Genomic DNA, 27,064 nt, shown 5'->3' with positions numbered 1-27,064 from the left:
GGACAGTTGTCCTCCCGGCCACCCAGTGGACAGAGGTGTTCTGCAGGGTTCAAAGCTGTAATTAAATAAAGATCACCCACCCACTAGCCTCTTCCTGGGGGACTTCCTTACCTATGGCCTTAGCAGTGACTTGCTGAACAGGTGGAGCCAAGGGCCAGGTTCCAAGTCCCAGGGGCTGCCATCTTGGGGAAAGGTCACAACGGAGGCTGAGTATGACTGGTGTAGAGGGGGAGGGGTGGGCCAGCACTGCCAGCTAAAACCTTTGAGAGCTTTCCATTGGTCTTCCAAAGTCCCCAGTGTGGCCCACAAGGCCCTGCATAGCCTGCCCTGCCTGGTCTAGATTGTGAGCTCCCTGAAGGCAAAGGCAGGGTCTATTTTGGTCTCCACTGTAGCCCCAGAACTTGGTACTGTGCTTGGCATTTGGCCAGTGCTTGGTAAATATTTGTTGAGTGAATGAATGGAAGGCCTGTGGTCTTCCTGGACTTAACAGAAATAAACTTGACAGAGGAGGCAGCTAGCTCTGAAAGGGCAGACAGCACTGGCCAAAGAGTCTGGAGGTGGGGTTCGAGCGTGTACCTGCCATCAATTTGTTGCTTGACTATGGTCAAGTCCTGCTCTCTCTCTTTTTCTTTTTTAAATGTTTATTTATTTTTGAGGGGGGAGGGCATGAGCGGGGGAGGGGCAGAGAGAGAGGGAGGCACAGAATCCGAAGCAGGCTCCAGGCTCCAAGCCGTCAGCACAGAGCCCGACACAGGGCCCGAACCCACAAACCGTGAGATCATGACTCGAGCTGAAGTCAGACGTTTAACCAACTGAGCCACCCAGGCACCCCTCAAGTCCTGCTCTCTTGCCTTGGTTTCCCAATCGCAGAATTGGGGAATTGACAGAAGGTGGCAAGGAGGCGGCAAGAAAGTCCACGCTTTCTAGTTGAGCTCGAAGCCTCAAAGTTCTCTGGGCCGCAGACCTGGCCCTAACCTCAGCCCTCATGGACGTGGTGATGGAGGCACCTGTTTGGGGACTGAGGCAGCCATGTCACTGCTGAGACTTTACTCATTTCAGCGACTAACCTGAGCCTACCTTGTGTGCTAAGCTCAGTGCAGGGCCATGGGGTTGAATCAGAGGTGGTTACTGCTGTAAAGATTCCAGAGTTGAGTTGGGGGTGGGTGGGGGGCGACAGACATGTTGAGATACTTATGACCCATGGAGAGAGGAAAAAAGGCAATGCAGTGGGGGGCACAACACCCCAAAAGCAATCCGTGCATAAAAGAGAGTGATTAATGAGAACTGGGAGGATTTGACAAGACCCCCTGGAGGAGGCACCTTTGAGCCAAGGACTTGGGTTAGAAATTACAGGAAAAAAGCCAGCAGAGGAATAGTATATGCAAAGGCACAGAGGTGAGGCAGTTTGGGGAGGGAGACCAGGATCCGGCAGGGAGGGAGCAGGGCTGAAATGATGGGATGTGTTGATTATCACAGGCCCAACTCTAGACCACAGATGACACATCCTCCAGGAAGGGCTTTGTCCCAGGAGGCAGCACACAACAGGACAGGTCTGGTCCCAATCCTGCCTGGCTCTTCCCATTTTTATCTGTGACCTTGTTCAGTGGCTCAGTGTCCTCATCTATAAAATGAGGATTATGGTGCCTACTCTTCAGGGCTGGTGAGGACTGCATGGTCAATGAGGTTGCATGTGTGAACAGCCTTGCACATAAGGAGGCAAACCCCAGAAATGGGGTTTCCTTTCTCTTTTTGGCTTCTGGCCAGAAGGCGGATACCCTTGCAAGAAGATCTAGTGTGTGTATGTCAGTCGTTTATAGAGTTAGCTACGAATGAGAGTGGCAGAAAGAAAGTTTATTGAAAAGGCTTGACAGGAGTAGGAGGCAATGGAGGGAGAAATCCACGACCCGGAGGTCAGGAAAAGTAAGGAAAGCAGCAAACTGGAAAGCCTGGGGATGCAGACAAACTTCACCAACGTCCCAATTTTGCCCACACACTGCCTTGAATTCAGTTTGTGTGTTTAGGGAAGCAGAAGAAACAGTTGGTTTTCTGTTCTAGGGAAGGTTCCGGGTCACGGTTGTGGGTGGAGAAGGGAGTGGGGGAGAAGAGGGCAGGGCTGTGGAGTCACCTGCTGGACTCTGCTGCAGTGGAGGGGAGAGGAAGGCAGGAGGGAGAGAAGGTCACCACCCAGAGCGGGGAGCCATGAAGAGCCATGAGGTGGAATTTGGGGGCTCTGGTCATGATCTCATGGTTTGTGAGTTCAAGCCCTACGTCCAGCTCGGAGTCTGCTTGAGATTCTCTCTCCCTTGCTCTCTGCCCCTCCCCTGCTCGCATGCACTCTCTCTCAAAATAAATAAACTTAAAAAAAAAAAAAGGAACATTATCCTGATGGATATCAGAGTGCCCCATGTGACAGGTGACACATAAACCCTTAACACACAAACACATAATGCTTTAGTGTTCATCAGTTTATTGGTATTTTTCCAAACCTGAACATGCTGCCAGTAGGTTTGAAGTACAGGGGTGGGAGGTTAGGAGGTGTGACTTTGGGCAAAAGCCACCTCCTTTCCAGGGCTGTCAGTATTGTCAGCTACACACGGGATTGGAGTGCGTGATCTCTAAGGACGGCCCTTCTCAGTCTGTCCTCCATCTGTCATGGGAGACCTGAGAAGCAGTGCAGGGGTGCTGGCCTATCCCTGGTGAAGTTTGAGGATCAGGGATATGAACAAAGCAATAAGTACCACTCACTCTAAAGAAGGGGAAAAATGCAAAATAAATCACAAACCATTATGGGGGTCTTGCCATTGCTGTTACGAACAGCCAGCATTCCCGGAGTCTGGAATTTTAGGTGAAATTGGCTCTTATACGTGGGACCACAAGAATCCAGCACGGCCATTCTAAGATTTACTGGCAATCAGAGCTTACATCTTTGACAATAAACTTCTGCATTTAAGATTCTGTGACTACAAGTCCAAGAGCGTAAAATTCCAAGCCTTTTTTCACTCTCTTGTGGAGGGTTCAAACCTCGGAGCAGGTGGTGCCTCCTGATGGGCGGGGACCCTAGGTTCTCCTAAGCACAGGGAAGTCAAGCAAAGATTCCATTTGATGGGCTCTATTTCAGGGAGTTTGGGGGCCTTTCAGACCAAGTTCACCAAGGGTGAGGCCTGCTGGAAGACTGCTAGGCAGGTGGGGAAAAGCCCTGAGCAGCCGGGTGTAGACTTGCTCTTACCTGCCCGTTATCTCACTGCGCAGTTTTGCCCTCTGCCCTGACATGGCTTTTCTGGCTGCAGGACCTGAGACCCACTCCAGTCAATGTATGTACAGGGGGCTTTATTACAAGGATAGAGTGTGGCTCACGGCAACTCAAAGACAGGAACTCCGGCCTCAAGGATTGCGCACGGGGACTAAAGAGCCGCCCAAATGGGGGCAATTATCTTCGGTATCTTGCATCCATCTTACTTTTTCCGCATATTTGCACAATTCGGCCCTTCATCAGGCAGTTTCCCAGGGGCCTTACCTACCTCCCTGCGGTCCTTAATCAGCCCTCTGTGCCTCGGGCATGCCAAACCACCCCGGTTTCTCAACGTCCCTCCCAATACCCGGAAGAGAATCTAATTGGCTCGGCTCAGCAGCCAGCCTATGGCAGGGCGGGCCCGTTTTGAGCGCCCAGACCCGGCCCAATCAGCTGAAGGTGGGCCTCGGCGGGGCGGGGCCTCGAGGGCCCTTAGAGGGAGAAGGCGCGGCGGCCCCGCGGCACGCCCGAGCCCTCACCGTCCTGCTCCATGGTCTCGAAGAGCAGTCGCACCAGCGCCGGCCGTCCCTGGGCCACCAAGGCCCGGGCCAGCCCCAGCACCTCGCCCGTGTGGCCGCGCCACACGCGCTGCAGCTCCTGGCGCAGGCGCGCCGCGGGGTACTTGCCCTGGGCGCGGCGCAGCCACGCGTCCACCTCGCGGCCCAGCTCGGCGTCGCTCAGCTGCTCCTGGCTCCACTGCGCCAGCAGCGCCTCGAGCAGGCAGCCGAAGCCCTCGGTGTGGCTGGAGCCCGCGTCGTCCAGCTCCACGGCGCGCTTGAAGCAGGCCGCCGCGTTGGCATCCTCGCCCTTGATGCGCAGGCACTTGCCCCGCAGCAGCTGCAGCTCGGGCAGCGTGGCGCCCAGCTCCGACTCGCCGGCCTTGGCCAGGAAGACGAGCGCCTGGTTCAGCGCCGCCTCGTCCACCGCCAGCAGCTCCTGCACGGCGTCCACGCCCATGTAGTAGTAGACCTAGGTGGAGGTGGGGGGGCGGGGGCAGGGCGAGCCTTTCTCTCTGCTCCTTCCGGGCCCAGGCTTGCTTTTTTAAAAAGTCCATTCATGCATTCATTACCCCCCCCAACAATTCTTTGGCAAATTTCGGCCCCGCCCAGGGAAAAGGAGAGGAAGCGCTCATTCCGGTTCCAGCCCACAACTTTTGGTCATATAATCTTGAGCGAGGCAATCTCTGGGCCTCGGTTTTCTCATCTGTAGAATTATGATACTGTCACCTCTTGGAAATCGTCCGTTGTGCCTAGAAGGCACCTCTAGATAGAGTAATGGCCCGAGTGCTTTAGAAAGAGGTTGGTCCTGTTCTAAATGCCGTATGTGCATTTTCTCACACAATCCTCACCACGGCTGTAGGAGGTGGGTAGGTTATCAGGCTGGGGGATAGCTGTATTTCTCCCTGTGTCCTCAGTGCTCAGGCCTAACTTGGCAGAGAGCAAATAGATTTGCAGTAAGCCATTGGCTACTCAAGCCAAGAGGTTGCCTTACCTGGCCAATGTCCAGGTAGGTCTTGAGGCCCGGGCACACCTTGACCACTTCCTCCAGGTCGGCCTTGGCACAGGCCAGGTGGTTCCTGTCAGGCATGCCCCCGAGCCCCATCTTGGCTCGCTCCAGGTCATGCAGGTAGGCTCTGAGGTGGATCTGTCCATAGAGAGTCAGCTCAGGGACAATGCTCCAAGCAAGGACCTCTGCCCTCCCTTCTGCCCTTTTTCTCAGCAGCAACTCAGGGAAATTCTGTGGTGCAGTAGAAGGTCCCTGAGACTGGGACCCCAGAGTCCTACGTCCTAGTTCTGTGCCAGCTGTGCTAATCACACCCTTTCTGGGCCTTAGTTTCCCTGTCGGTACAACAAGGGGGGGTTGGGTGAAGCTAAGAGCCCCTCATTCATTCAACAAATACGTATTGAGTGCCCACCATATGCCAGGCCAGTGCTAGGTACTAGGGGTGCAGTGGTGACAAGTGGCTGGGGAAAAATAAACAGGGTGATAGGCTACAGGTGACTGGGGGAGGGGGCTATTTTAGATAAGATGCAGAACCAAACTTGTGAGAGTTCACATAAGCAGTTTGAAAGGAATGGCAGGTAGCCCCAACTTACAAGCATCAAATTACAAATAAATCCAGACTCTTACTTTCGTCCCTACTTCCTCCTTTCCCCCACACTTGGAACATTAAAAAAAATCTAGAGGTTCTGAAGGGAGGCATGAGAAGGAGGAAGTAGGGAAAAGGGGTAATTGTTGTTGAAGGTATTAACGCTCTGGTTCTAGGAAAGCATCGTGAGGTGGGGGAGGAGGGAGCTCGGGCTTTGGAGCCAGTTGGACTTAGCTGAATTCCAGCCCCCCACTTATTAGCATGTGAGCTGGGGAGGATGTTGTTCAACCTCTGTGAGCCTTATTTTCCACATTCGAAAAATTAGTACACTAGTATCTTCCTTGGAGAGTTCCCATGACGGTTGAGAGAACATATTCTAGCCAAGATCTAGCATGGTCGGTGCTCAGTTCATTCATCCATTCACTCACTCATTCATTCGTCCATTCATTCACAAATATTCAGCAAGAGCCTGTTATGTGCCAAGTTCTGTTCTACCAAGAGCCTGTTCTACACACCCAGGATACAGTAGAGAGCAACACAACAAACTTCCCTGTCCCCACGGAGCATGTATTTTAGTGTGAGGGAGAGAAAGACAATATACATAGTAAATAAATAGTATGTTGGGGAGTAATGAGTCCTAGGAAGAAGAAGTAAATTAAGAAAAGAGGAAACAAAATGTTGGTAAGAGGTTGGCATTTCAATAAGATGGTGCTGGAAGCTTCCTTTTCGTCAAGACTTCCAGGAAGTGAGGAAGGAAGCCAGTCAGGGAGAAGAACATTCCAGGCAGAGGTCATTATCCATACCTCACAGTTTGGGGAATGGAGTTTTAGAGAAGTGGCTGGCCCCCAGTCCCAGAGTGATAGGTGGACAGGCCAGATTTCAACCCAGGTCAGTCAGACTATATTGAGGGCTAACCAAGAAGAGGCTGGACGTCATTGACCAGGTCATTTTGGAGAGATGCCTGCAGCGGGTAGGAGTCTCCTTCATTCTTTCACGCAACAACCTTACGGAATATAAACCTTGTGTCTTGATGACTCCTCAGCTCCTTTCTACCATGAAGGCTCTGTGATCTTTGGGCTCCGGCAACACAGCCTTAACCCCGGGCCCTTGTTCTCTGATTCCTGATGGCAGGATGAGGCGAAGCTTGCAGGCTGACTCACCTTGGCCCTTGTGCAGTATGCCTGCCAGTTGAGCTCCGGATCCCGTAGGACATCTAGAGCCATGTTGCAGGTTCCAATGGCCATATCCTGCTTCCCTAGGAAGTGGAAGATTTTGGCCAGGCAATTCAGGATGGGGGGTTGGTCCTTGGCTATCTCGATGGCCTAGGGAGGGGAGAAGGGTAAGAGCAAACTACTTGTCTGGTTATTTGCAGGAACCCCATCTCTGGGTAGAGCCATGTCACTTCAATGTTCTTGTTCCCTAAATCCACCTGCCAGTAGGTTTGGTCATATGGAACCTAACACTTCAGGGGATGACTCACTGGCACCCAACTCCCAAGAGTCAGACTCTCATGCTCCCCACCACGTTCATGTGTCCCATCTGGTGAATCCCCCCCATACCCTAGGCAAACCTCTCTTCCTCAGACACATCCAGTGCAAGCTCCCCAATTTCCCAGGGCAGATGGAAGGAGGTGCCAGAATCAGCCTCTACCTCCCCCATACTTACACAGTGCAGTGTTTCTCTCTGGGCCACAGCACTTGCCCCCTATATTGTTACTGACCGCTGCCTGTCCTGTGTGGGTCGCTGTCTCTGAGAGAGTGGAACCTGCAGGGACTTCATCACTGTGCCCGGGCACAGAGTAGGTTCTCCAGGAGGGGTGGAGGCAGTGTGTTTGTTAAATCGGATAAAAGCTCTCAGAATCCTCATGAACCAGCCTTTATGTTCTGTTCTACCATGTCTCGTCAAGGACTTGCTCATTAATCCACCCACCAGCAAACATTAGGGATGTGCCCCGTGCAGGGCTCTGTGCTGAGTGCACAGGTTAATGAAAACTATCCTGGGGTCTTGGGACTTGCCTTAGGGTCACATGGCCCAGGGGCAGAGCTGGCACAAGACCCCAGCCAAGCCCAGCTTCTTTCCACTATGTCACTGGGTGCAGGGAGGGACAGTGAGAACCACAGCCTGACCGGGAGAAGAAGTCTGAGGGGATATCTGAGACATGGCGAATAGCTTAGAAGACAAGGCTGGAGAAGTGGGCTTGGGGTGGACGTGGGATTCCGGAAGAGGAGGCTGGGGGGGTCAGGCTCCATCCCGGTTTGACAGGTGGGTGTGGCCAGGGGCCGTACCTTGCCAAAGCAGTCCAGGGGGTCGGTTCCCGAGTACCCGCAGTCGTGGACACCCATGGGGGTGGTGGAGAAGGTGTCCTTCCTCTCCAGCAGCATCCCGAGGTAGCACCAGGCCAGAGCTGGGGGTGAAGTGTGGGAGAGGGGTGTCTAGGAAGCAGCAGGGTGGAGACAGGGAGGAAGCCCAGGACGAGGGAGGGGGCCGGCTCCACGCAAGGTGTCAGCCCCGAGGAAGATGAAGGGAGCGTCTGTGGCCTGAAATCACCAAGCGAGGTGCAAGGTACCTGAGTTCTGTGAGATGAATGGACAAGTATATGGGACGGAGGTGGGAGAGAGAGAGAGAAGCAGGATCCCCAGAGGGAGATGATGCCAGAGGTGGGGACAGTGATGGTGACCGGCAGGGCTGGTGACTGGAAAAGGGAGAGCCTTTTCCCTTTTGGAGAGATGCCTGCAGCGGGTAGGAGTCTCCTTCATTCTTTCACGCAACAACCTTACGGAATATAAACCTTGTGTCTTGATGACTCCTCAGCTCCTTTCTACCATGAAGGCTCTGTGCTCTCGCACCTGTCCCCGTGGGCCCTACCTTGGTGGTGGGGGTCCGAGGACTTGAGCACTTGCCGGAGCAGGGCCAGCGTGCGGTTGAAGGCAGGCAGCCTCTTCTGCTCCTCACTGCCCAGCTCCAGGAAGATGCCATCTAGCCTGTGGCCAAGAAGGGGATGTGGGTGGCTGGCACCCCCTCCCAGCTGTCCCTGGGGTGCTGCGAGTACTCCCCAGGCCAGTGGCAGGGAGGGGAACTTGGGGAGCCCTTGCCATGGAAATGGGCGCAGCCGCCTCTTCCCCGGGTTCCAGGCCATGCCCCCCCGCCCCCCACCATCCAGTCCCCGCTCCCCAGCCTGACCTGATGAAGAGCGTAGCCATGGTGAAGTACCAGCCCCTTTTCTCCTCCGCTGGGATCTAGGAAAGCAGAGAATGGCCCGTGGTGCTGTTATTGAGGTACTCGAGCCATTATTGTTCATAGATTCCCACACTCACCCCGAACCCCGAAAAACAGGAGAGGACACCTTTGATCATGGTCCTGGATCTGCCACTGGTGGCCGAGTGACCTTGGGTGAATCACTTTCCTTCTCTGACTATGGAGGGTTTGACAAGATAACCTGTGTGAATGTCGTGAGTACGGTGTGCATCGCGGAGCAGGAGTGGAATACGTTTCTTCCCCTCCATCTTGCTTTTCAAGCTCAGCTTCCCTCCCCCTGACCCCCCTCCCTGTGCTCTGCAGTCCCCCATTCCAGGGCCCACATGCCACTGGTCACCTTCTTGTCCTCCCCCCCACCCCCGCAACGTCCACTCGCTTCTCCCCTTGGCCGCCTTCCCTCAGCTTCCCCCTTCCTGAGAAAGCCCCTTTGGGCTTGTTTTTAGAGTTCAGCTGAAGCCCAGGACCCCCCGCCGAACTGTTTTCCCATTGTTATTCTTGCCAACCTTGCCATGCATTTAGACCGACTTGGGCACCGGATAAAATATTTATGCTGTTATTTATGGGAGTAGCTGCTGCTGCCTCGGGAAGGAATTTTAATGAAAACCAATAAAACCCCTAGTGCATATCAGCAGCTCCGCTTCGGGCTCTGGTCCCTCCCTCCACTTTCGTCTCCTGGTGTGGGTCTCCGGGCTGGATTCTGCGCTCACCAACCCCCGCCTACCATGGCCTCCTCAGCTCAGGATCCCCATCCTCTCTCCACCCCGACTCCTAGCAGCAGTGAATGCATTCGGTCCAGCCAGCATTTCTGGGCATCTGTGTCGTGAGCCCCTGTGTTGAGTGCTATAGGGATGTGGCCCTGAACCGGACCTACACCCTTGCCCAAACCGGTTCCCGATCTAGCTCGGAAAACAGACCCAGGCATCAACAACAACAGGGCTTGACTGAGCGCCTGCCATGTGCCGCGATTCTGACACCCAACCTCTCAATCTCACCATAACTTATCCGCGATTCTGACACCCAACCTCTCAATCTCACCATAACTTATCAGGTACGTATCATCCGGCTCTTACAGAGGACCATACTGAGGCTCAGAGAGGTAAAGTGACTTGCCTGAGGTCACACAGCATGTGAGTGTCAGAGCTGGAACTTGTACTCCCTTTGTTAGGCTCCAAAGCCCAGGCTCCCCTTACACACCAGGTTGCCAGTGACACTAGTATGAGGCAGAGTTTGAACAAGGCCATGAAAATGATGTGGACAAGCGCACCAGGATAAGGAAGCTGCTCCCAGCTGAAAGACTCTGAGAAGATCTTGCAGAGGATGGACTGTAAGGTGAGTCTTGAATAGCAGTGGTGTCTCAGAGGCTGGAATGGGGAGCCTCTGGGGAGGCTGTGGATGAGCTTAGAAGGAGAAGAGAGAAAGAGGGGCACTGGGAGTCAGATCCCACTGAGTGGAGTGATGTGACGGCCCACTGAGGCAGGGGTCTTCACCCAGCGCCCAAGCCAGATCACCTAGAGGAGGCCCCGCTAATCACACTTCTTAGCCAGGATTCACCAAGTATCTTCTCTGTTCAGCCCAGGCTGGGTGACACGGACAAGAGAGAAAAGGCAGGTCCCACCTTTAGAAGCTCCCAGTGTGGCGTGAAAGCCAGACGGTCTCACAATCAGAGTGGAAGGAACGCCAGGGGTTACGAGCAGAAGTATCCTACACGATACAGGAGTGCCCACAGAGCGAGAGGAGGGCTTGCCGGAGCAGGGTTCTCCAGGACAAGTAGGAACCACCCAAATGGACACCAGGAGAGAAGGCATCAGATGGAGGGGACATCGTGTCCCCTCAGAGGTGAGGGGCCGTGGTGTGTTGTAAGGGGCGGGGGGATGAGCCAGCAGGAGGGGCCCCTGATTGCCTGGCTCAGGACCTGGAGTTCGTTTGCAGGGCAGTGGGGAGCCATAGAAAGGGGAGTGCCAGGATCCAGTGCGTTTTTACATTCACATCACCTGGGAGGGTGATCCTGGCACTTAGGTGCGAATATGTATATGGGGCTTTAGCTGAGAATAGGGCTGTCCAGAGGGGAGAGCGCAGTTGCCAAGGGTTAAAGGGCATCCTTGAGGGCTCAGTGGGGAAACACTTGCCACAGCAGAAGGCCAGGATGGGCTTTAAGCCTTTGGCTTAGGACCGAAGGCATAAGTGCCTCAGGTGTCCTGGCTATCTAAAGTATGATCTCATGACCTCTGGCCCCATGCCCACTTGGAGGTTGGCCAAACTGAGTCACGGTGGGGAGACACAGGATCTGCCCCTTGTTAAGGCTTCTGACAAGCAGGTATGGCCCCAAGCGAGAGCAGAGGCTCGGGTGGCTGACGGGCCTGGCCATATGAGGTGGGTGACCCTGGACGGATGAGTTGCCTCTCAGACACTGTGTCCTTATGTGCAGAAGAGGATAATAACATAGGCCTCACAGGCATTGTGAGGGCAGTGGCCAGCTCAGAGTCCATGCTCCATAAACATTTGATCCCTTTTCTTCTGGCGTGGGTTAGAGCTGAGCTGGGCTAGGGGTATCTAGGAGGCTGCTCTGTCCATGGGACCTATTTCAGTTCCCTGTGTGGCAACGAGGTCTCGGGCCCTGGAGTCCAGAGGTGTCCTGGCCCACCCTGCTGTCTACCACCCTGCCCCACCCCATCACAGTGCAACTAGGGCCTCAGATCCCCCTTGGCGTCCCAAGCACCTTTTTCCCCAGTGTTGGAGAGTAATGTGGTATCCTCAGGGCTCTCCCTGGTTCCTCTTGTTTGGCACTCAAGCCGCAAGAAAGTAAGTTATGTGCCCAAACCACAGTTAGTACCTGACAGAGCGGCACTTAAATTCATGCCTTCACAATCCTAGCCTGAAGCATTGTCCACAGCACTGTCACCTTGATTACTCTCCTCTCTCTGAGGATACTGAGACCACGGAAGTGAAGCAACGTAACCACGGTCACACACGAGTTAGTATCCGGACTTAAAACCCATTGGTTTCACCACCACTCTTGATATCGTGGAGTAATTCAAGAGCCTGGTTATGGTTTGCACTACGCAGGCAATACCACCACCTGGCGGCGGTATGCCTGAATTGCAGGGCTAACTCCTCATTCCCTTCAACTTGAAGGTTAAAACAGATTTTCAGAAAAGTAACTAGCTGAGCGACATCTCTACCACAAATCCCAAACATAGTCCCTCCTCAGATTCCGTCGAAGAGTGACACTTGCAGGAGAGCTTATGGGGTTGCAGATTCGGAATGGGGTTAATGACATAAACAGATCTAGTCTGAGGCCTCATCTGTCTGAGCTTTCATCTTCTATCCCTGTGATGAAGCTGGTGGACTCTGTTCACTCTGCTATGCAATCCTGGCCTGAAAATGGGCTGTCTCTTTAAAAATCCTTCTGGTTGTAACTGAAGCAGCAGCTGAGGCTGTTGCCAGGGGCAACCTGGCAAGCCACAGTGCGTTAAATTAAATTAAACAGGCCTCTGGCTGCCCCCCTCCCCTCCTGGAGAAGGGAGGGGCTGCTCCACCTCTCTCCTGGAGAATAAAATTGCTGTGAAACCTCTCAGGGCTGCAAGGCATTCATTTCCAGAGTTATAGCTCCCAGGGGCAAGGTGTTTGGAGGCAGCCCGGGAGTCCCTGAAAGGGCTTCTGCCAGAGGAGAAGTGTTCACTGGGGGGCCTGCCCAGCGTGGGCTCTGGGCAGCACAACACCCTTTCTCTTGTTTGGTCCTCGTCACAGACCTGGGAGCTGGGGGTTCCAGATCTGTAGAGGGGGCCAGCCCAGGCTTCACACTGGAGGGGTCTCACATTAGGCTGCCCCTCGTGGCAGATCTGTGGGAGGGAACCGGGCAATGCCCAGGCACCAGCGCCAACCCTAAAGTGAAATCCTTAGATCCTGGGACCGAGTGAGGCACAGCTCTCAGGCAAGGGGTCCGCAGGACATCTCCCTACTCCCCAGAGGCTCGCACTGTTATTTCCCTCATTTTAGAGAGGCAGAGGCTTGCCTACTTGACCCGGCTCCTCTGACTTCAAGTTCATGTTCTTCCCACAACATCCAGCTGCAAGGGTTTGCGAGGTGCTTACCGCTTACAGAGTGGACTCACACAGATTCCATTCGATCCTCAGACCCTCCCGTGTGGAATGTAAAATGTGTCACCATTACTCTCTTAACACAGACGGGAAAACTGAGATGGGCCCATGTCCTCAAGGTCACACGCAGGCTGTGTAAAAGCCCAGACTGAAACCTGGAAACGGTGCTTTTGTCGCTATACTGATAACAGCAAATTTTTTGGAGCACTTGCTATGCGCCAGGCACATAGTTTGCGTGTTAACCCATTCCACCCCCAGGGTGACCTATGAGGTGGTGACGATGATTGGCCCAATGTTACGGAAGAGGCAACTGTGGCCCAGAGTGGCACAGCTAGAAAGCAGCAGAGCTGGGAACCCAGCAGCCCAACCCCACCACCTTTGCATCTAATGACTCCAGACGAGTGGTTCTCAAAGTGTGGTCCCCGACCAACAGCAGCAGCGGCACCTGGCAATTTGATAGAAATGAGAGTTCTCGACTCGCTGAATCAGGAACTCTGCAGGAGGGGGGCGTGTGGGGGGGACAACCTGGGTTTCAGTAGGCCCCCTGATGTACTAGGTCCTCCCATACTGCACCACGGGGAGCCCAGTGGTTGGTGGATCTCTTTTTTAAATGGGCCAGAGGGTCAGAATTGTGATCCTCAGGGAAGCCTGAAGATCCAAGGTCCTACAGCCACATGGGTGAGCAACAAAGATAGGTGATCTGGCAGAACCGACAAAGAATACTGTCAGCACAAGCCACTTAGCATCAGGACAAGCCATTACAGAGCTGGTTTGTGTTAGCTTGGCGGGTACAAGGATGGAACTTGGCCATGCCATTTACTTCAAAAGGTGGCCCCCGGAGAAGGAAATGTTGGGGTGGGGGGGCTTGGCTGTTTTAAAGGATTTCAGTAGAAGATCTTTTAATATACGAAGGACCTACCAATCTATATGCGTCTGGATAGGCTCTCAGAGACCTTGTTGGTTCTTCGGGAAAATAATTGCCTTGCCATCTGAACTTGGCCCCTTTATGACATTGTACTCTACATTTCGGATTCCTTTCTGACTAGTTCTCCTTCGGGAGAGGGGGAGTGTGAAGGACCAAAAAGAAGGAGCATTTCTGAGCATCAAGTCTCCACTGGGCAATTCAGGGCCTCTGAGGGCTGGATCCTCACGGCAGCCTGCGAAGGTGGAAGGCATCCTCCTCCCCTTCTGAATGAGGAGACAGAGGCTAATAAAAAAGCCGCTGCCCAGCCCCACAGCCTGGGGTGGAAGTGCCAGGATTCAAGTTCAGATCTGCTTCCCTCCAACGCCCCTGTTCTTTCCACCTCATCACGCTGACCCTGTGAAGGCTGATGCTGCAGAAATAAAAGTCACAAGGTGGCAGGCTTCAGGAATGTGTTCTTGCACAACTGGAATGTCCTCTGTGAGAACACAGAGCAGGCTCCCTGCTCTGTGCCCAGAGCCCTGCCTCCACCCCAGCCCACCTGTGGGACACACTCCAGAAAGGCAAGGGCAGGGGTCCTTCTTCCCCTCACCTAGCTCCTGCTGCGGGGGGTGTGGAGAATACACAGAGGGTTGGGATTGGAGTCCCATTCCTGCCTCTGCCTCCCCCAGGGATCCTGGAAAGGCCCCCGGCCCAGCCCAGGCTTCAGCTTCTGCATCTGGATGATCCCACTTGGCCTGACCGTGTCACAGGCCTGTTGGGTGGGGTCCATGTGACGGGTGGAGGGGATTTGAAGGAGGGGTGCTATGCCTTGAGAATAAGTCACCTATGCCTCCCTGGTCTGACTTCCCTGGATGGTCTTCATGGATTTTAAGATTTGAGCAGATTGCCCTCAGCTTCCCACTATCACCCCTAGGTCTGGCACGGCACCTAGATGGGCCATCCTGGCCTCCACTGATTCCCTAGACTTGCGGGGCCGTGTTGAGCACTTCTCTGTCCCACTGTTTACAGAAAAGGGACCCTGTCTAGTCCTGAGTCCAAACCCAGCTCTAGCACCAGGAGAGACTGGGTGGGTCTGAGGAAGTCTCCTGCCTTCTGCGGTAATAACAGTGATGCCCGAATGTTCTCTGTCAGCAACTCCCATGGGTCTGTGCTGTGTGCGCCTTAGCATTCTTTTCCCCTGTAGAAGAGGTAGCTGGGCCAGATGATGCTAATGGCAGGTTTGACTCTGGGATCCTGTATCAATGAGGGGGAAGCCAGTTTCCCAAACTTGCTAGGTATGAAGGGAGATAAGCCAGCAGCAAACTCAGAAGGCACTAGATAGGCAAATTTGAATGGCTCCAAGGCCAGCAGAAGGTTGGAGCTAGAGCCCAAGAAAGCTGTGCCTCAGCCTGGGCTTTAAGTCCAAGAGACCGGAGTTCAGTTCCTGCCAGTCACTCATGGCTGTGCGCCCTTGGGCAAGTCACTACATCTCTCTAGCCTCAGTTTGCTCATCTGTAGAATGGACAGATACCAGATCTGGCTTCCCAGAATCTCTGCGAGGACCCCTGACTTAGAGTGGGGTCCTCCCCAGTGCTATTGTTCTTTTCCTAAGACCGGCTGGGGCTGGGGTGAGGGAGACCTCAGGAAGGGCACGGAGGAGTGGGGGTGCTTGCTGAGGAGAGACCTGGGGGCTCCCTTGTGTCCTGGGTCCTAGCAGCCCCGTCAGGGGATGAGGATGGGAAGCCTGTGGGCACCGATGTCGCTGGGGCTAGGCCTTTCATCTGTGAAAAGTAAATGAACGCACAGCACCTAGCTCACTGTCCAGTGTTATCCATCTTTCTTTCTAGCTGAGCCCAATCAAACCACTCAGATTTGTGGAGGTGTGTGTGTGTGTGTGTGTGCGCGCACACGTGTGTAGTTTGCAAGCGCCACCGAAGGGGAGACCCTGCCATGATCGCCAACGCTTAAGTCCTCAAGATATTGCCCCCCCACCTTCCCCAAGCTGTCGTTTCCCACATGTGCTTATGCATTTTCTTCTGCCAGGAAGTTTGTTCCTTCCCCCACTTCTCCACTTCTCCAAGTCCTTCCTGTCCCTGAATCACTCCGGCCACCACCTTAGTCCAGTCTTCTCACTGGATGGGGGAAGAAAGAGGCCCGGGTTGGGGAGGTGACTTGTCACTAGCCCACGGCGGGTCGGGGCAGGGCTGGGGCAGGAGCCCCATCCTGGCCCCTGACTTAGAGTGGGGTCTTCCCCAGTGCTATTGTTCTTTTCCTAAGACCGGCTGGGGCTGGGGCGAGGGAGACCACAGGAAGGGCACAGAGGAGTGGGGGTGCTTGCTGAGGAGAGACCTGGGGGCTCCTTTGTGTCCTGGGTCCTAGCAGCCCCATCAGGGGATGAGGATGGGAAGCCTGTGGCCACTGATGTCACTGGGGCTAGGCCTTCCTCTGTGAGCACAGTTACACTTCCCACAACACCGTCAGGCAGGCATCTCGGACACTCGGCGCAGTTAAGCAGCTGGCCCAGGTCACCCAGGACATGGCCGGCAGGGCAGGGACTCCCTGAAGCCTGTGGACTCTCGCGCTGACACGCTGACCATAGTCACACCAGGGCACCCCCCCCCCCCCCCACCAAGGCCCCGGGGTCTCAGCAGCTCTGATGCTGGAAGAGAAGGGGAGAGTGAGGAAGGAAGGCTGAGGGGGAGGGGGACCATGTGGGAGGCCAAAGCACTGTCAGGGGGGACGTTCGTGACTCCTAGGTCTACAGCCGGCTTTCCTGGTGGTGGCTGCAGAGGTAGGTGTGTGTGTGTGTGTGTGTGTGTGTGTGTGTGTGTGTGCATGTGCGAGCGTGCAGGGGACCCTGGAGCTACTGACCAACTGTGCCCTCTTGGCCCTTCCTACCAGGTCCCCACCCCTCTGGGTGTGGTGACTGATTGGAATGACCACACCTTTGTTTGTGAGGCTGTGGGCCAGGCCTCTAAGCTCTGCCTCCCTCTCTGCCCGCCCGAGCTGGCAGGTGCAGTCTGGACAGCCGCAGAGCACTAGGTCACCTCCGGCGAGCCACTTCCCTCCCTGACCTTCTTGTGTCCTTGGTGTGATGGGAAGTCACAACACTCAACTGGCAGTGTGTCGAAAGTTTGAATAAAAATCAAATGCAGTCATGGGGGTGCCCATGGGGGTGCAGTCAGGGGGGCTCAGGTGGTTGAGCGCCTGACTCTCAATTTTGGCTCAGGTCATGATCCCAGGGTTTGGGATGGAGCCCTATGTCGGGGCCCCTCCCCTGCTTGTGATCACACACCCTCTTTCTCTCTCTGTCTCTCAAAATAACTAAATAAACGTTAAAAAAAAGATTCTTTCCCTCTGCCCCTCTCCCTCGTTTGCACGAGCTCTGTCTCTGCAAAGAAATAAGAATAAAAAAATCAATCAAAGGCACTAATGAGTGTAAAATTCTTTGCTGTGGGCCTGTCACCCACAGTGGTGGAGGCCCTCATCATCACCCCAGGGCCATGAGCAGGCGTAAAGGACCTGCATGTGTGGGGGTGGGGCAGGTGTGTGTTAAGCCACCATATTTGGGTAGAGGGGAAGAAAATCAAATAACTCAGCTAGCTTGGGACAGGGATATTTCTTAGAGAAAGGTTTAAGTTACCTTCTTTTAAAAAATTAGGGGTTTTGGGGCGCCTGGGTGGCTCAGTCGGTTAAGCATCTGACTTCAGCTCAGGTCACAATCTCACGGTCTGTGAGTTCGAGCCCCGCGTTGGGCTCTGGGCTGATGGCTCAGAGCCTGGAGCCTGCTTCCGATTCTGTGTCTCCCTCTCTCTGCCCCTCCCCCGTTCATGCTCTGTCTCTCTCTGTCTCAAAAATAAATAAATGTTAAAAAAAAATTAAAAAAAAAATTAGGGGTCTTATCCAGATGGCCAACAGACACATGAAAAAATGCTCGACATCACTCATCATCAGGCAAATACAAATCACAACCACAATGAGATACCACCTCACACCTGTCAGAATGGCTAACATGAACAACTCAGGCAACAACAGATGTTGGGGAGGATGCAGAGAGAGAGGAACACTTAGGCACTATCGATGGGAGTGCAAACTGGTGCAGCTACTCCGGAAAACACTGCGGAGGTTCCTCAAAAAATTAAAAATAGATCTACTCTATGACCCAGCAATAGCACTGCTAGGAATTTACTCAAGGGATACAGGAGTGTTGATGCATAGGGGCACTTGTACCCCAATGTTTACAGCAGCACTTTCAACAATAGCCAAAGTATGGAAAGAGCCCCAATGTCCATCAATGGATGAATGGATAAAGAAGATGTGGTATACACACACACACACACACACACACACACACAATGGAGTATTACTCGGCAATCAAAAAGAATGAAATCTTGCCATTTGCAACTACGTGGATGGAACTGGAGGGTATTATATTAAGTGAAATTAGTCAGAGAAAGACAAAAATCATATGACTTCACTCACATGAGGACTTTAAGAGACAAAACAGATGAAGATAAAGGAAGGGAAACAAAAATAATATAAAAACGGGGAGGGGGACAAAACAGAAAAGACTCTTAAATATGGAGAACAAACAGAGGGTTACTGGGGGGGTTGTAGGAGGGGGGATGGGCTAAATGGGTAAGGGGCATTAAGGAATCTACTCCTGAACTCATTGTTGCCCTATATGCTGACTAATTTGGATATAAATTAAAATAAAATAAAATAAAATAAAATTTAAAAATATAAGGGGTCTTTAGGTTTAAAATCCAGTTATTCAATTAAATGAAATGTCACAACAGTTACAAACACCTCTTGGATGTCCCGCTCTATGCTGGACACTGAGTGGTGGGGGCTAGAGAAGCCTGGCACACGGGCTCACTGTCCAGGTTGCAGGGCATAAATCACTTGGAGAGAAGCCAGAGGCTGGGAATGGCTCTAAGAGCAAAGGCAAGTGCTATGCAGGGGTGAAGGGTGGGCAGGGAAAAGGGCTGGACCCTGATGCGACGTGCACCCTGCCTGCAGGCTTTTGGGTTCTCTCACTCGATCCTCATGGCAAGCCAGGGAGATAGGCATTAGAATTCCATTTTGCAGATGAGGACACTGAGGCTCGGAGAAGCAAAGTGATTTACCTGTACCACGTGTGATGGAGACAGGATTTTAACCCAATCTGTCTACCTCTGAAGCTCTTAACACCCCTCCATTTTTAAATTTGTCACCAAGAATCCATCTGCGACCGTGTACCTGTGTGTGCGCGTGTGTGTAAGAAGGGGGTGTCGGCTGGAGGGTAGAAATGACAGGTAAGAGCGTTCTGCCTCCTCACATTTTCGTAACTTAAAGAAAAACAGGAGGGAATGAAGAGCTGAGAAAGGAAGTGACAAATACCCACTCACATACACTTTGCTCCTTTTTGGATCACGGGTCCAATGATTAACTTTATAATGTTTTCTCTTGCAATTTTAGGGAGCGCAGGAGTATTGCTTCTTCAGCCACTCTTTATCCTTTGAACCCCAGAGGCTCCTCCCTGCTGGGGACAGTCCCAGCCCCATTAGGATGGAAAAGCTCTTGCAGCCAGAGCACAGCCTGGGTCGGACCACCTCCTGTGAGCCGCGACCCTCTCAGTGGGGGGTCCCACACCTGCTGCCCTGCTGTCCCACCTCCTCCTTCCCGGGCCCCAACTCTGACTTCATCTTTGCCCCCATCCTTCCCACCCCTCCCCCCCATACATGGCAACCCACCTCCTCTCTCCTGACACTTCCTCCCATCTGGGAGGTGGCCCATGAGGAGTGTCCCTCACCCCACATCAGCCACCTGCACTCACTGCACCCTTACGTCTCTGACCTCCCCAGAAAGAGCAAAGGCTTTGAAGTCAGACAGAGTGGGGCAGATTTGACTGCCACTTACTAGGTCTGTGACCTTGGGCAAGTTACTTAGCCTCAGTGTGTGCACCTCAGCTCCCACATCTGTAAAATGGGATCAGAGGGTTCTTGAGAGGACTGAGATCAGGTCTGGAAGGCACTCACAGAAGACATTCGTAAATATTATTGTGTGAAGTTGCATGTGACGTGAAGGAAGGCTTCAAGGTGCAGGTGACATTTGAGTTGGGTTTTGATGGATGGAGTCTACTTTCTGTGCAGAAGGAATAGTAGCTGCCCAGGGAGGTATGAAACAGCGCGGCATGTTTGGAGGAGTAAAAGTAGTTTCGAGTTGCCAGGAAGTGAGGTTCCAGGGAAGTAAGAGGAAATGCAGCGAAAGAGGGGGGCAGGAACCAAGTTTCAGATGCCATGTTGGTAGTTCTTGGGCCACCGTGTGCTCTTCTGTGTGAGGCTTCTTCTGGCCGCCCTCTTTCTAAGCCACTCAGCTGTCACCAAAGCCCTCAGCCTCTGCAGGCCCCATCATGCAGGACCTTTGCACGCACCACGCCTCTGCTGGGAGTGCCCTCGCCTCAGTCCTGCCAGGTCACTCCTGCCTCTTCCAGAACCTTCTGCCACTCACTTGTGCTGAAAGGAAGTGTTCCTTCTCTGAAAGTCAGTCACTGCCACTCTATCCCCAGGACCTGGGCTGTGGACTCTGATACCTAGTGCTGACGTCCCCTAAGGACGCTTCCATTGCCAGCCACTGGGGTCCTGTTTTTGGTTCAGGAAGTAAAGCGCTCAGACATGGCTGTCACATGACACAGGCCACTAAATGAATGGCTGTGGCCTCGGCCAGTAGTAGGCACATCTCTGGCATGTTCTGGCTCCCGCTTCCAGGGGAGGAGCTCAGGCAAGGCTAAATAAAGGAACACATGTTTACTTCTCCCTGTGTCCACAAACTTCTTAAAGACAGGGCCTGGCGCATAGTAGGTGTTCAATACATGTTAAGGTGTTGAGCATCTGCCTCTCAGACAGGCCCAGAATTTACCAGTTTATGGGCACTTGTACCCCATGCTTTGATTGCACAATCACAGGAAACCTGAGGCAGAGATCACTATTGTTAATGTTCTCGAAGCAGACACGAAGGCCAGAGAGGAAAAGTGACTTGTCCAGAGCCACACAGCAAAATACAAAGAGAGTGGGATGCTTGAACCCAAACCTCTGCCTTCACGCCCACCTCCTCCAGGAAGCCTTCCCCCTGCTCTCAGGAAGGGACGTTATAGACCATCCAATCCCCCCCTTTCTGCCCCTACTTCACAGAGGGGGAAACCACAGCCCAGAAGGGAAGGCCCAGGAGGGCCCCCTGGCTCCTAGCTCAGGGCCCTTTGGGCCCTGCCCTGCTGCTGGGACCACACTGAATACACACTACACTAGCCATGCCTCCCACTGTGGGCAGCTGGCATTCAGGGTCTGGGGCTCAGGCTTTAAAACAGAAAACCTGGGTCCATGTGGACCTCCCGCGATGAGCACAGCTACCCCCAACCTGGGGCAGAAGAGGCTTTTCTGGGAGGTTCTGAGGAGGCTCTCTCAGCCCAGGAGAGGCAGAGGTCATCTGCAACCTTGCATCTCTGTGCCGGCTCTATTCTAAGTGCTTTCCAGATATGAGGTCTTCATGGCGACATCAATCAAATGGGAGCGCCCTCATCTCACAGCTGAGGGAGCTTAGGACGGAAGTACCATCATTATCCGAATTTTGCAGGGAGGGAAATGGAAGAGCCCCAGGTGTGTGAAGGCTTACTGTTATTTATATGTCACAAATCTAAGCCATTATACAACATCCTCCTTATCAGCCAAACCTTGCCTTTGAGGAAAAGTCATGGTACCTCTCTGAACTCTGGTTTCTTTTTCTGTAACAGGAGGATAATGCCCTTACATCATTACACTTGCTGGGAGGAGCAAGACGAGAAGGGTGGGTCGGCCAGGCTGATTTTGCAGAGTTGCCAAAAGAGAAACCTAGGCAGGCCTTCCCGCTAGGAAGCGGGTCCACGCCCTAGCCCGGCAGGGAAAAGCTACAACAAGCCTGGTCTGGGCCCCAGGGCCTGAGGGATGCTGGAGAGGAGGGGTGCACGGAAAGCTTATTCCGGAAGCCAAAGGGCCAGGGTTTGGGGAAGGTCTGGGGAGCAGGGGCGTCCCTGTAGACGTTGGGGGCCACGACCCCAGCCCTCCCGGCCTGGGGAGGGTTCACCCACCTGCTGCCCGTAGCCCAGCGCCTTGTCGTAGAGCGCGATGCCGGCGGCCAGTACCCGCGCTCGCTCCTCCGGGCTGGCGCAGCCCACGTCGAAGCCATGCGCGTAGCCCTGCTCGGCCAGGCAGCGCGCGGCGCGGAGCCGAGGGTCCCCGGCCGCCTGGCCCTCGGCCGCCAGGCCCATGAGGCCAGCCAGCCGCCCGGCGCACGCCTCCTCGTCTTCCTCCTGGCCCAGCCGCCCGTACACGTGCACCAGGTTGGCCCAGGCGTTGAGGTTGCCCGGGTCCTCGCGGGCCACCTCGAGGAAGCGCTCGCGGGCCTCGTCCAGCTCCTCCAGGTAGAAGGCGAAGGCGCCTAGGAGGTGGCGCACGGCGGGGCGCTGCGGGGCGGCCGCCAGCTCGAGCTCCTGCCGGAGGCCGTCCCGCTGCAGCTTCAGGTCCCGGGCGCGGAGCGAGGCCGGCGAGCGCGGCTCAAAGTTCAGCTGCATCTCCAGGTGGAAGTGGCCCGGCAGGTAGTCCAGGTCGTCGACGAGGGCGTCCAGGTCCTCGGCAGCGGCCTCCGGCTCCGCCATGGCAGCCCCCCTGCTCCCCGGACCTCGCCCCTGCCCCCGGAGGCTGCGGTGAGGGGGGTGGGTGCCGTGGCTGGGGCGAGCCCGGCGCGGGAGGCGAGGGGCCACGCGGGAAGGCACAGGGTACTGCCGCCTCCGGCTCCCCGGCCGCCTCCCGCTGGTGGGAGGGTCTGAGCTTCGGCTCCGGGAGCGCCCTGTGGGTGTGTCGGCTTTCGCTGCTCAGCGGCCCTTGGACGCACGCATTGCACAACCAGGTATGCCAGAAAAACAGGTGCATTGCCAAATGCGGGGCGCGCGAACCCCGGTGCGTGGCAAAAGGCCTGGTTTTACTCTCTCGGCTCAGCAGGCGGGAAACGGGCTGGGGAGGAAAGGACTTGCCCGGGTCACAGAACCGAGCTGGGCCCAAGCATCCTGGGAACCCAGCTGGCTGAACCCCAGCCAGGCCCTTTCTCCGCGGGCGCTGCCTCACTCTCTCTGCCTGAGCTCGCTGACTAGGAGGGCCAGGACTGGCCCTTCCAGCGGCCTGTGGAAGCCGCCCTCACTCCTGCTGTCCCCACCCTCTCCCAAGTGCCTGTGTTCTCCTTCCTCAGAAGGGAGCAGGCCACTTCTCTCGACTCTTCCTTAGGCCGTTAATAAATAATGGCTTCCCCACTTAGGATTTCCCTGCCTCCTCTGCCCTGCCTTTGCCATCCCTAATAATCTGTGACCTTCATAAGTATGAGTCACTTCATAATTGCACACCTCACACTTTCCTTATCTGTGACATGAGGGTGACATTCTCTCCCCTAGAGGTAGGGCAGATATCAAGGGTAAACCTGGGAATGCCACTCTGGACAGCTGCCAGCAGCTCCCACTCCACCCCCTTGGTTCCCATTCTATCCCATATGCCCCCTGTGGCCCAGTTTTCTTGCTCTTGCTGGTCTTTTCCCAGGACGGGCACTGGTTCCCTACCGTCTAGAAGGCGGGGCTGTACTCCCTGCTGCAAGGCGGCTGGTCCTCCAATGCTTGGGCTTTGTAGCCGATCTGAGCTTCTGAGACCCTCCTGCCCCTCCTTCCACCTGGGCAGGGCTTCTGACACCCTGTGCCTCCAGCCTCTTGAAAAAGAGACCAGCGTTTTCAAAAGAGGAACTCAACCCCCTGGGGAAAAGCATGCCTTGAGCAATAAAAAGGTAAATTCAAAACATCATCCCGGTGCTACTTCTCACCTGTAATTTTAAAATATGAAACTTAATGAGTTTTCGTCAAGAAGAATTGCTCTAAATCGCTGGTGCCCATGAGATGACCCTTGGGCTTCGGCCTTCTTGGAGGCATCAGGGATGGATTCCCAGAGTGCTTGGCTCTCCCCCACCCCGCCTTTTTATTGTCGTAACACCTGCTTAGCCTAAAACTGACCATTTTAACCATTGTTAAATGGTTAAAAAAATTTTTTTTAACGTTTATTTATTTTTGAGACAGAGAGACAGAGCATGAACGGGGGAGGGTCAGAGAGAGGGAGACACAGAATCTGAAGCAGGTTCCAGGCTCTTAGGTGTCAGCACAGAGCCCGACGCGGGGCTCGAACTCACGGACCGCGAGATCATGACCTGAGCTGAAGTCAGCCGCTTAACCGACTAAGCCACCCAGGCGCCCCTAAATGGTTACATTTAACACGTACAGTCAGTAACATCAAGCCCATCCCTTTTGTTGTGCAGCCATCCCCACCATCGTTCCCCAAAACTTTTCATCTTCCCAAAGGGAAACAGTGCCCATGAAACAATAGCCCCCTGATCCTTCATTCCCCAAGCCCCTGGTAACCACTGTTCCACTTTCTGTCCCCCTGAATTTGAATACTTTAATTACCTCCTATAACTAGAATACTATAATATTTGTCCTTTTGTGACTGGCTCTTTTCACTCAGCCTAAGGCCTTCAAGGTTCATCCGTGTTGTCACAGGTTCAGAATTTCCTTCCTTTTTTAAGGGTGACCGATGTTTCATTGTATGCATGTAGAGACCACATTTTGTTTATCCATTCATCCATCGGTAGACGGGTGGGTCGTCTCCACCTTGGCCGTAGGGAACAATGCTACGACGGACATGGGTCTGCAAATACCTGTTTCTGTCCCTGCTTTCAGTTCTTTTGGCTGTATACCCAGAAGTGAGAAGACTCGGTCATACCGATGTTTAGTTTTTTTGAAGAACTATTATACTGTTTTCCATAAGAGCTACATCATTTTACGTTCCCGCCGACAACGTGCAAGGGGCCCAATTTCTCTGCATCTTTGCCAGTACTTGGTATTTTCTGTGTGTGTTTTTTTTTCTTAAGTTCACCTGTTTATTTTGATAGAGGGAGCACGCGCACATGAGGAGGGGAGGGGCAGAGAGACAGAGAGAATCACAAGCAGGCTCCGCGCTGTCAGCGCAGAGCTCGACTTGGGGCTGGAAGTCGCCAACCGGGAGATCATAACCTGAGCTGAAACCAAGAGTCGGACACTTCACTGACTGAGCCACCCAGGCGCCCCTGTTTTGTATTGTTTTTTTATAATGGCCATCCTAATGGGTGGATTTGGATTTGATCTGATTCTGAGAAGATGAGTAAGAATTGGAATGGAAGGGGAGTTGCAGTACATTTCAGCAGCAGGAAAGCCATACGAAAGGGCCAGAGGTTCGCCGGGCAGGGCGTGCCTGGGGACAGAGCGGCCCATATGGCCGTAACTTACAGAGCGTGGGCAGGAGACAGCAGGGGATGTGGATTGAAGGCAGCGGCCACAGCACCATGGCAGAGGCCTCACTCCTGACTGAGCATCTTGACTCTGCTGACATAACAGACGTCTCCAGAGTCTGGGTGGTTAGAACCTCCCACAGCCAGGGAGCTCCCAAGCCTAATTAGGAGTCCCGTATTCGCTGTGTGACCCTACACCTCACTAGATGTGACCAGGGCGAGTTACTCTCCCTCTCTGAGCCTTGATTTCTTCTTCCGTGTAATGGGATGGGCGGGGGGTGGGGGGGGGCGTGTCAAGGGTCAAGAGAGAACGAGTTAGTTGCTAGGATTAGTGAGTTGCTATGATGGGGAGGCTTTGGGCTGACTTGGGCGGCTTCCTTGCTGCACAGCTGACTCACCTGCTCTGGACCTGCTCTGGCCTGTCTGGCTGCCAGCGTTCCCAGCCCAGCAGACCTTGGCCTATATCCTGTGGTCACTCCTCCAGGAGCCCTGGAGCCCAGGGGCTCAGGCTGGGAGAGAAGAAGGAAAGCAGCCTCAGGCCGGTTATAGGCTGTGCTGACACCTGGGCAGACCCGGGGCCGGTCACAGGGCCTTCCCAACGCACAGGACACAACCACACTTCACTGACACCTCAAAAGAGCTCCTTCGTAAGGCTGTAGTCGGTGTTCACATCACAGATGAGGAAATCGAACTTTGGTCAGGGTAACGTGCGCAAGGCCACCAGCGAGAAAGCAGCAGGGCCAGGACTCAAACGACCCTCTTTGAGGCTATGTACGTGACTGGGGAGTTGTTCTAGATTAATTCCTTTATTTGTTCACTCGTGATTCAACAAATATTTACTGAGCGTTTACTATGTGCCAGGTTACCGTACCGGGAGCGGATGAGACCCAGTCTCTGCCTCTGGACCCTTCCAAGGGCCCTTTCCCAGGGCTGGGAATGGCCCCTCACTGATTCTGCTATGTGCCAGGAGCACACCTAAATTAGCTCATTTCATCCTCATAGCAGTCTGGAGAGACAGAGGTTGTTCACTTCATTTTACAGGTAAGGATCGGAAGAGGATCGGAAAAGAAAATGGATTGCCCAAGGCTGTACAGGTGGGAAAGGGTAGATAGAGCCTGTGCGTAGATGACCTGGGGTGTGTGTTCTGTGTGTGCTCCCCGGGCCTGACACTTCTGATCGCCACTGGTGCAGGGTGGACACTCTTGCCAGCCATGGCCATGTGCCCGCCTGGCCTGGGGCCTGAGAGCCCAGCTCACAGCTCTGCTAGGGGTCTGAACTTCCTATTTAAATTCTCTGTTGGCATGTCAGAAGGGTACCGGGTGAAAGGAGACGCAGTGTCCCGGTCCTCCAGTTCCACCACAGACTGGGTACAGGACCCCAGGCAAGTCCTATTTCCCTCTGGCTTCCGTACTGTCATCATCAACCGGGGTTGTTTCTGCTGAGCCTCAGCCTAAGACCACTGGGAGGATCAAAGTTAATCTTGAGAGATGATATTAGATATAGCATGACCAAAAGACACTGGTGGGGGATAAAGGAAGAGGAGGGAAGAGAGCTGACCATGCCCTGTTGGGTCAACTCCTTTCTTTACCTAGCACTTCATACACACACTTCAATAATGAGTTTGGAATTCTCCTCCTCCAGGAAGCCTTCCCTGACCTACCTACCTACGGCTGGGTCAGAGGCCTCCTTATCTCATAGGCCTGGCCACACTGTGTGGTCATTGTTTCTCCCACTAGACTCCCAGGACCAGGACCAGGCATCCTACAGAGTGTCTGCCCCGAGTGGGTGTCTGGGGAATGGGGGACAGACGGGCCAGGCCTCCATCCCTGCGAGCCTTCCCTCCACACTCTGGCTCTCCTTGCTGGTTCCCACTTTCTCCTTCCCTCCCTGAAATGGAGAAGGAACCCGGATGCCCTCTTTGCCCAAGCCGAGCCCTGCCTGCGGGCTCCCGTGTTGCCATGAGCATCTAACAGTTAAGAGGCCTTTCGGAGCCTCGCTCTACCAGGCTCGGTGCCGCGCGCTGGGATAAAGCAAGGAATCAGAAACGGTTCCTCAACAAATGACTC

General features: G+C 54.2%; 1 protein-coding gene across 1 annotated transcript; it reads right to left on the bottom strand.

The window, feature by feature from the left end:
- Nucleotides 1-2,450: 2,450 nt before the first annotated feature.
- Nucleotides 2,451-22,899, bottom strand: TTC22 (tetratricopeptide repeat domain 22). The gene is made up of 7 exons (XM_058717295.1): nucleotides 21,736-22,899; nucleotides 8,559-8,614; nucleotides 8,244-8,359; nucleotides 7,664-7,782; nucleotides 6,539-6,700; nucleotides 4,781-4,933; nucleotides 2,451-4,258 (listed from the first exon to the last, which is right to left on the bottom strand). The coding sequence occupies exons 1-7, from the start codon at nucleotides 22,300-22,302 to the stop codon at nucleotides 3,722-3,724; spliced, it is 1,710 nt and encodes a 569-aa protein (XP_058573278.1). The 5' UTR covers nucleotides 22,303-22,899; the 3' UTR covers nucleotides 2,451-3,721.
- Nucleotides 22,900-27,064: the final 4,165 nt, after the last annotated feature.

The sequence above is a fragment of the Neofelis nebulosa genome, chromosome 2, assembly GCF_028018385.1.
Source record: "Neofelis nebulosa isolate mNeoNeb1 chromosome 2, mNeoNeb1.pri, whole genome shotgun sequence".
Lineage (NCBI taxonomy): Eukaryota > Metazoa > Chordata > Mammalia > Carnivora > Felidae > Neofelis > Neofelis nebulosa.
This window is presented reverse-complemented; position numbering and strand designations above follow the sequence as displayed.

Excerpts from the sequence above, each read along its gene's own strand:
- TTC22 (XM_058717295.1), bottom strand. The coding sequence starts at position 22,302 with ATGGCGGAGCCGGAGGCCGCTGCCGAGGACCTGGACGCCCTCGTCGAC. Across the intron at positions 8,360-8,558 it reads ATGGCTACGCTCTTCATCAG|GCTAGATGGCATCTTCCTGG; the intron begins GTCAGGCTGGGG and ends TCTTGGCCACAG. Across the intron at positions 7,783-8,243 it reads CTCGGACCCCCACCACCAAG|CTCTGGCCTGGTGCTACCTC; the intron begins GTAGGGCCCACG and ends CTTCACCCCCAG.